We start from the raw sequence: 9,210 nt of genomic DNA on the forward strand, positions 1-9,210 counted from the left end.
GCATGTATTCTATGTGTTTTGAGCCCTCTTTAAACTTATTTTTTTTTCTAAAATAATAACTTAACAATGTCCTTTTTGTTAACTTTACTGTTTATTTCTCACAACAATAGTACTATAAATATCTGTATATTACATATAAGTATGTATGTATAGCAATGCAACGTATTTTCGATTCACTTATCCAGTTTGTCGCCAACTTTGCTCTCTTTTATAAATGTATAAAGCGAAAAAGCAAATTTCCCAATCTGAAATTGAAAAAATTCCATTCTATAGGTGAGTATAGTAAAACTATTAATATTAGTTAATCCTAGTGACACTTTATTTAGGCTTACCGCCATGCCTGTCGCCAAATTGACACCAAATAGCTTCAAGCACCAAAATCGTATTGGATTTTGAGTACGTTGTATAAAAAATAAAATGGTTTTCCTATATCGCCTATTTTGATCCATCCAATTCGAGTGAAAAATCGCATTGGGCAGCTGGTCACAATCGTCAATTAGATGAGAGGCACAATAGCAACAGGGCAGGATTTGCACTAACTGACAACTGAAGAATGCAAAAGAGATAATATTTTCGGGAAATTCAACATTACCAAACCAATTTAGCACTGTAATGGCGGTGGTTGCAAATTGTGTGAAGAGGGTGATTGAAATAACTGGAGCAACAATGCGAGCCAATCTAAACAAAGAAAACAAAGAACTACATATGTTAAAATCCATTTGCTTATTGATTTTCTCTGACGTTTTACCTCAAAATCTGGCAATGCGTGCGAATGCAAGCCAAAAGTTCTGCATAATTTTCATCTGCATTCAGCTTGCGATCACCACCTAAACGCTTTGCACGCTCCACCAACAATTGCATGTGAGTACGTATAATCGAGATATATACTGGAGGATAGGTGTCACTGCCCAGCTGATGTGCCAACAAAATGAACATGACGAATATATCCCAAACCACAATCGTCCAATACTCCCATTCTGCACCAGCCTGCGCATCGAGATATGGTACCCAAGCTGCAAGTGGCACGCGATGTTGCAACACACCGAAGGCTATAGTCGTAATCTCAAAACTGTAGTAGGGCACACAAAATATGACGATAATTTTACAACAGCGCTGTACGCATTGACGTATTCTAAGCAAATCATCGGCGCGCCTATAGTTGGCATCCAGCTCGTCCAAAATTTCACGCGCGCTCAGCAAACTCTTCATGTGCCAAGTAATGGCAATGATTTTTACAGGAATTCCTGTCACTTGAACGGCATTTTGTATGGCGGCAAGCAATTCAGTTGTACTTAGTACATTCCAATATTTTATATAGCCGATGTGAAATGAGAGTGGAGAGAAGAAGCAGCAAATGAAATTCACTGTAACCGAGTATAAATAATAAAGGTAATAATATTTGTTTGATCGTTGCCCCTGCGGATTGGTCCCGACCAAAGTGAAAATATTAAAGATGTAAGTGAGTGCGTCGCGCGATTTGCAAGCGTCAAGACCGCGGCCACGCAACAAGTCCAGCATGATGGGTGGAATTAGTAGCTTTTTCTTGAAGATTTTTCGAAATGCACCGACATTGAACTTTACACGAAAACTGATGCAAATTCGCAATAACTTGTCGCTTTTATATATATATAAGTGGGTTGTGAACAGGGTTGCCACTGACGAAAAAAAATGTTTACCATCCACTTGAAAAAAATCTACCAAATCGGGGAAATATCTACCAATAACTTTTTTATAATTATTTTAATAAAAACTATAGTTTTGTTATTTTTTTAATTATTTTAATTAAAACTATAGTTTTTTTATATTTTTTTTTAGTTATTTCAATAATAATTAAAATTGTTTTTAAGACCTTTTTATTTAACTAGTTATACGGTATTTGAGTCATATTATTGGCATATTCTCAGTTTCTTTCAACCAAAATCGGAAGTGATGGAACTAAAGGCAACAATGAAACCTCATTATTTGAAAAACTTCAACTCCAGTTATTATAGACAAATACAGTGACTCAAAAAAGTGATTTTTTTCTAATATTCGCAATATTTTTCGAGTAACATTTTTTTATTGCTTTAACTGAATCCATGAAAATGGAGGATTCAAACAATATACAACATATAGAAAAATTCCAAAAAATTTCGTCTAAATTTCACATTTTTTACTCGGAATTTGTAGAACAATTTAAGGTATGGAGTTTCAAAGCAAATACTATTTGATTATAGCCCACAATGTGCTGCTTAAAATTCCCGTTGATTTTTTTTTTATTTTTTACCATTGATAAAAAATGGCTTTGATTAAATTTTTTTTTTTTGCGATCAATCATAGTGCGTAATTACATACCTGTTAATTTTTTCTTTATATTTAAATAATCATTTAAAATATTTAGGCAATCAAAAGCTCCTCGGGATTCCAGTAAAATTAGTTTTGAACGGAGCGCGATATGTTCGCTTTATATCGATATACATTTATAAGTATGTAATTATATAAAAAGTATACAAAGAAATTTATAATATATTTAGAGATAACTACGAAAAATAAATCGGGAACGGAAAGTTCATCAAAACTCTACCAAAATGAGAAGAAATTTGCCTTTTTACTAACCCAAATTTTTTCTACCAATTTTGGTAACAATTTACCAAAGTGGCAACCCTGGTTGTGAATATATGCGGGCATGTAGATTAAAACATCTGTTACGATAAACCTTTTTAGTTAACCCATTTCCGCCTGCCGTTGCATTAACACAACAGCACGTAAAGCATAGCACCTGGATAGTTGCCCAGCAAAAAATCGGTAATCGCTTTTAGTGGTAACGTGTTCGAGAAGGAATAGCGTTTAATGCCTTCGAATTTTTTCGCTTCTTTTAGGCATTGCCAGTAATGCAAAGTAGAATGTCCTACAATATTTTATTTATCTCGCTTCTTCGTTTCATTTCGGGGAATGCAAATTAGAATGTCCTATAATATTTATTTTTAAATTCGTTTCTTTGCTTAATTTCCGGGAATGCAAAGTAGAATGTCCTACAATATTTTATTTGTTTCGCTTCTTTGCGTCATTTCAGGTAATGCAAAGTAGAATGTCCTACAATATTTTATTCGTTTCGCTTCTTTGCTTCATTTCGGGGAATGCAAAGTAGAATGCTGCATCGTAGTCAGCTGAAAAATGGAATGAATATCCAAAAATTCTTTTTCTACCGTTACTTTCTGTGGAAATTTGTCTCGCTTAAAAAATCATGTTTAGCTTTGTTCAATTTGCAGCGAAGTTGAAGTCAGTCAATGAAGTGACGTACAAGAGTGAGGAAGTACAATTTTAAGCTTAATTAAATATGCATGTATGTACATACCGATTTTAAAGAAAATCTAAATACCTAAATACATACATATGTACGCTGATTTATAAAAATTTTAATTAATTTTAACCTTTTAAGACATTTTCTGATTTCAATTTAATATAAATAAGTATGTACTTATCTAGGCATTCTACATTAGTTCTCTGTAAGGCATTCTTTGTTCGCTTCTCTGGATTCTGTTTATCCATGCGTTCTCCCTTCGTTTGAAGGTAATGCTGCGGGTAAGGGCTTACCTCCAATGACATGCCCATGTTAAAATAAGGCCTTCTTGAAGCGAAACGGTAAGCGATTCCCATCGCCTAGCTCGTTTCCACTTTCGTTTCTGTGGTAATCGTGTTTTTTGCTGGGTGGTTGCTGTCAGCTACGCATAAGCAGTTTCTATAACTATTTAGGAGTGTCGTATCGCTGCTGCGAATAAGTTCACAGTATACCCAGCCAACCTGCAGCCATTGTTTCAAGATGGGCCAAATAGTTTCAAGATCGGAACAGACATCCAGATTATACTTGAGAGCACTTCCAAAAGCTTGCTAACAGAGATACGCCGAAGCAGAACAACACTCCTCGACCCTCCACTGAGTCAAAAGGCGGTAAAAACAATAATAATGCAACTACACAAATAACAAAATCTCTGAAGTCGACCAAATACCGGCTGAGCCAAGGCGAATCTATACAAGGTGTCAAAATTTACATGTATTTTTTTGCTTTTGGTGGGTGTGCTGTTAAAAATCGGGGCAGCTTTTCACAATGTGAGCCAGGAAGGGATATTTGGTCCCACAAAAATGTTTGCAAAGTGATTTTTTCTCTTTCTTAAATTTGAAGGCATGTGCTAAATTGCAAGAAACGCGAAAATATTTCTCCAAAAAGACTTACGTTCCAACGGCAGACAGGAGCGATAGTCAAAGTTATAAACACCTGCATCGAAATCATCGGTTAAAAGCAATTGCTACGTCTTTTCTGTCTAATGTATTTCTTATGAGTTCTAGATTCTATTACTATTTAATATGTAATCAGCATTCTAATGTATTCAAAAAGTCCCAAACATTTCATATTAAATCACATTCATTGCTCGATACTAAGTAATGCAAACTTGATTGCCCCACTTTTCTTAGGAAATCGCCGTGGGGAAAAAATGAATTTTCAAATGTGAAAAGGATAGGTTTAGTGACTATTTCTTCGATTACTATACATTACATTTTCTTACTGGGTGGTTACAGCGCCAATCAAGAAGAAGACGGGCTCGCGTATTGCATAAACAGCCTACATGTATTTGCATTAACTTATGCATTTTCCTCTTTCAAATGCGCATACGCAGTCGAACGAATGCACGAATTTTTTGGAAATTAATTCAGATCAGGGGAATTTTTCATTGACAACATTGGTAAAAATGGCCAGATGTTGTCTTTTGTACAAGTAAGCAAACAAAGCAACCGAGTTTGGAGTCCGCGGTAGCCAAGTAGTGAGAGTTGCATGTAGGCGCCAGGTTCGATCCTCGGTTGGAGCAATTGTCAAAAATTTTTTTGTTTTTATTATCTAGATTATTTTTTCACTTTTATTTTATTTGATTGATTTATTTAATTTTACTTTATTTTATTTTTGTTTGTTTTATTTTATATAATATTTTTCATTTAACTATTAGTTAATTTAAATTTTTAGAGTTTAATTGTATTAAAAAAGCAACGTTAACAAAAATTTAGAACTTATAAAAAAGAAATAAATATAAATTCTACTGACCGTGGGATACAAACCCAAATTTGCGTATAAAATTTTATTATAAGGCAGCAGAATGTCAGAAAATAAAGAGAGAAAGCTGTTTTATTACTTCACCTATTTATTGCGCCATGATACAGGGTAAGTATTTCTGTATATGACCAAATCCATTAACATTTCTGAACTTAAAAAAGAGTCAGCTAAAAATATTTCTCTCAAATCTAGATTTGGTAACTATAACCGAAAAAATAATGCGCTGAAGGAACTATACTCAGCTGTCGCAACTAAACGTTTTTCTCACTGTGATTATTCGAAATACAATTTTTCCGAAACAATTTACTTTCAGTGCGTATAATTTTTAGAGCCTTTAAGGGTTAAATCAATAAACCTTAAGCTGTCCCATGACAAAAACATTACCATTTAAGAAACAGTTGGTACAAATTTAATTTTGTCGTTGTCGTTGCAAGGAAGGAATATAAGGAAAAGGAAATAATAAAATAATAAGGAAAGAAAGAAAATGGGCTAATTAATAAAAGTTCTTTCATTTTAAAGTTTAGTTATTAAATTTCCTTGTAAGTCATTTTATTAAATTTTTTTTTATTTGCACTCATAGTCAGTCTTCCTACAGAGCAACAATGGAATTACCGGTAGCAGAAAAATAAAACTTTTGCGTAAACATATGTACATACGTTATGTGTGTTTATGTATGTACACACGTATTTGCAAGTGCAAGTTTTCGCACAATTTCGAATGCATTGAAGATGCAAAATAAGTTTGATTCCGGAGACCATGTAAAAAATAGACTGCTGCTCACAGTATTGTTATATTCTGTTTTTTTTTGTTTAGCGATATACATACATACTTATGACCAGATCATCTGCTTTTTTGAGCTGAACTATGCAAAACGTAATTAATAATACAAATTTGCTCCCCGGAAATCCAAGTCACAAAATAATCCTGTATGAAAAGTATAACTTTTCCGTCTGCAACCGTGATTTATCGATTATTTTTGGTAAATAGAGGGAAACGTCAAAGACAAAAGATATAAACTAAAGAACGTAGCTAAGCAAAAACGCGTGGTTGATGTATTTTTATTAAAAACTGTGATGAAAATCGAGCCTCGCTTCCCAGATCGTCCGTAATGCTTCATTGTTGCAAAAATTTTTTGACCCACATTCCAAAACTCGTTCTTTCTGACATCAATAATTCTAAAAACTGGATGTAGGTGAACTAATTCGAATATTTAAATCAGCTAGCATGGAGAACTCAGTTGAATCATATGAAAAAGGCTGAACTCTAGTGAAAGCTTTTATTGAAGAGCGAGCTACCCAGGATATTTGGCAAAGCTTTGAGGAAAACGCCAACGGCTCTGATTTGATTCCAGTTTTTGTGGTGATCTGTATAGCCAAAATTTGGGTATACAAGGCAGGAACCGTTCAAGAAAAAAGCCGCGATTTTTAAAGTGAATCTTCTATAATCGAAATACGGAATTCCGGCCGGATTTTAGCCAGTATCCGGCCGGATAAGCCGGATTCCATATATCTACCGGATACCCGGCACATCCCTAGTACTTTCCATTCGTAATGAATTCGAAATCCAGCCAGTTATCGAATGGAAATTTTAATGAGAAAAAGTGGTTGTCTTATATTTCCCTTCGGAAATGAGCGGGATTTCAATTTCTCTCTTGTTACTACTTGGATTCATTTTTTTCGAACGCCTTTCGAGTGTATTTCCAATAAGCTATGAACGTTGGAAAACTATGATTGGCTATGCGTTCGTTCTCAGTTCCATAGGCATATTAGATATCGAGGTCAGTTTCTTATGTTCGCCAAAATGTTTTGTTGGGTTATTGCATAAATACGAATGTACTTATCGATGGCTGAGTGGAAGATCGACCTATCTCGGCAGCCGGTTTCGTTGAAGAACGCCCTAGATCAGCTGCCGATTCAAAAATGCCCTATATCTGCACAGTTTCGATGTATTTTCGTTTGAGAAAGGGCGTTTTTTTAACCGAATTCTGAAATAGGGCGTTCTTCAACCAAATTCTGAAGTAGGGCGTTCTTGAAAAGTTTTCTGAGATAGGGCATTTTTGAACTGGCTGCCGAGATCGGTCGATGCTCCACTCAGCCATCGATATGTCGATACATATGTATAAGAGCTTATTTAAAAAATCCGTGATATCTACAAAGACGAATACGAACACCAACCGAAGACGAATACGAATACAAATAAAAGGAAATGGCTACGAAGGCGAATTCGAATGCGAAGAGTTATACAATATATAGTAATACGAAGGCGAATAAGAAAAGGAAGTCGATGAAGAATGATACAATGATCGAATACGAGCACGAGTTTGAAGCTGAAAACTAAGACTAAAGATAAGATTAATAGTAAGCTTAAGATAAATTACTGCAATATGAAGTGAAATCGCAGCGTTTTTACAAAGAACATAGTTTAGTGAAAATTTTCAACCCTACAACTGTAATGCAAATAAATTGTTTAAATAAGTTTAACGTAAAAAAAAAAATATTGTAATTTTTAAAACAAGATTTCTAAATACGAAACAAATATCTCAATCCTGCGCCACCTATCGGCAAATGCTTTTCCTTTCATGCAAGTAATATATATTCCAAATCTAAACTAAACTAAACTATAAATCCTAGGCTATAAGTGTTAGGAAACCCCTCCATATAATCGTCAGATTATGGAACAGCTGAGCAGGGCATTGAGATAAACGGTCTGTATGAAAATCTGAGGCATTCGAGTAAATCCAAATGGCGATTTTTTTCGCATCTTCAAGAAGACGCCACGAGCTTGCGTTACATCTGATTATTGAATGGGAGCTTCATTCGGCGTCACTTATCATCCCTTATAACAATCTAATGGGCTCGAGTAAATTTTTTTTTTGCCCATTTTTAACTCGCCCGGGTGCACTACCACTATGCAAACCGGCAGATTAGCATACCTTCACCTTCAGAAACGCGTTTGATTTATTGACAATCCATGTGACTTTTTTATCTTACATTTTTTGGAAGCCTGTAGATCCTCCACCCACCGCTAAAAGGATATACATTCATATATCGCATGATCTTTTTTTTCTCTCTAATGTAATGATCTTTTTTTCTCTCGAGTAAATCCCGATTTAGCATCGTGGGCTCCCCTACTATAAAGAGTATGTTCGATTGATTTTTTTTTTATATGAGATCTAATTAAAAAGCTGGGAGTTTTTACGAAAATTTGGCGATTTTTTTTTTTGAATATTGCACAAAGTCTGAAACTTAGATTTATGTATACGGTTTTGGTCAAAAATTAACTAATTTTTTATAAACAATTATTAAAACTTAATAACGAAAAAAAGTTAAAACTTGGCAAAATATGGTGTGCTTATAATTCTGGAACGGGGTGTAGGGTCGAGTTTTTGTAGCCAAAGCCGAAGGCGAAATTTCTTTTTCTCACATTTTTAAACTCCAACCTTTATTTCTTTGTATAAATACGTGAACCAAAACGTATGCTAATAGTGATCTTCCAAGGATCTAAACGATAGCTTAGCGGCATTGGTAGCCATAGTTAAAAAGGTATTACGATTTATTAGTATATTCACTTGGGTTTTTCTTACATCCTTTGCTGCCAATATTGTACGCATAGCAACTAATTTCTGTACAATTTTCTGCTTAAGTTGCCGATAATCCCATTTGAATATTTATGCTTCAGAAACTGAAGTGCTTTCCACACAAACAATTTCAGAATGCAGCACTTTCCTTCTTCTTTTCTTCTTCTTAATCTCGATTGCAAAATAATGCGAAGTGTATTCTGCAGGTGAAATAGTTGAGCGCGTGCCATCAAAACTGCATTAAAATCAAACAATCCAATCTGTGACAGACAACAATCAGCCATGCAACAAGGCCAACGTAAATATGTACATACATACATACATATGTCTGAACGATCATGCCGCGCAAGCACCACATAGCACCTTTGGCATCAGCACACTGCATGCAGCAACAGCAACACCACCAATGGCGACGACAGCAATGAGGATGTAGTTGCCGAGTTGAGATTCCAGTGAAATTGGAAAATTCTCACCGCAGCTAATCTTTGCATTGCATTTAAATTTTATTGTTTAAGCTAATTGTATGTACGTACGACGGTGTTTGCGCAGAGAA

At 34.8% G+C, this 9,210-nt stretch overlaps 1 protein-coding gene across 1 annotated transcript; it reads right to left on the reverse strand.

Moving 5' to 3' along the window:
- On the reverse strand, positions 1–1,518 carry LOC118738431 (odorant receptor 42b-like). The gene is made up of 3 exons (XM_036469367.1): positions 749–1,518; positions 333–678; positions 1–245 (listed from the first exon to the last, which is right to left on the reverse strand). The coding sequence occupies exons 1-3, from the start codon at positions 1,516–1,518 to the stop codon at positions 174–176; spliced, it is 1,188 nt and encodes a 395-aa protein (XP_036325260.1). The 3' UTR covers positions 1–173.
- Between the last annotated feature and the right edge of the window lie 7,692 nt (positions 1,519–9,210).

The sequence above is a fragment of the Rhagoletis pomonella genome, unplaced genomic scaffold (genome assembly GCF_013731165.1).
Source record: "Rhagoletis pomonella isolate Grant_MI unplaced genomic scaffold, Rhpom_1.0 Rhpom_scaffold_00004, whole genome shotgun sequence".
In the NCBI taxonomy this organism is placed as follows: Eukaryota; Metazoa; Arthropoda; class Insecta; order Diptera; family Tephritidae; genus Rhagoletis; species Rhagoletis pomonella.

What these genes read in the sequence shown, in the direction of transcription:
- LOC118738431 (XM_036469367.1), bottom strand. Translation starts at nt 1,518, where the DNA reads ATGCTGGACTTGTTGCGTGGCCGCGGTCTTGACGCTTGCAAATCGCGC. An exon ending in ACGCATTGCCAGATTTTGAG is followed by an intron (nt 679 to 748) that starts GTAAAACGTCAG and finishes TTCTTTGTTTAG; the next exon opens with ATTGGCTCGCATTGTTGCTC. An exon ending in ATTTGGCGACAGGCATGGCG is followed by an intron (nt 246 to 332) that starts GTAAGCCTAAAT and finishes TTTCAATTTCAG; the next exon opens with ATTGGGAAATTTGCTTTTTC.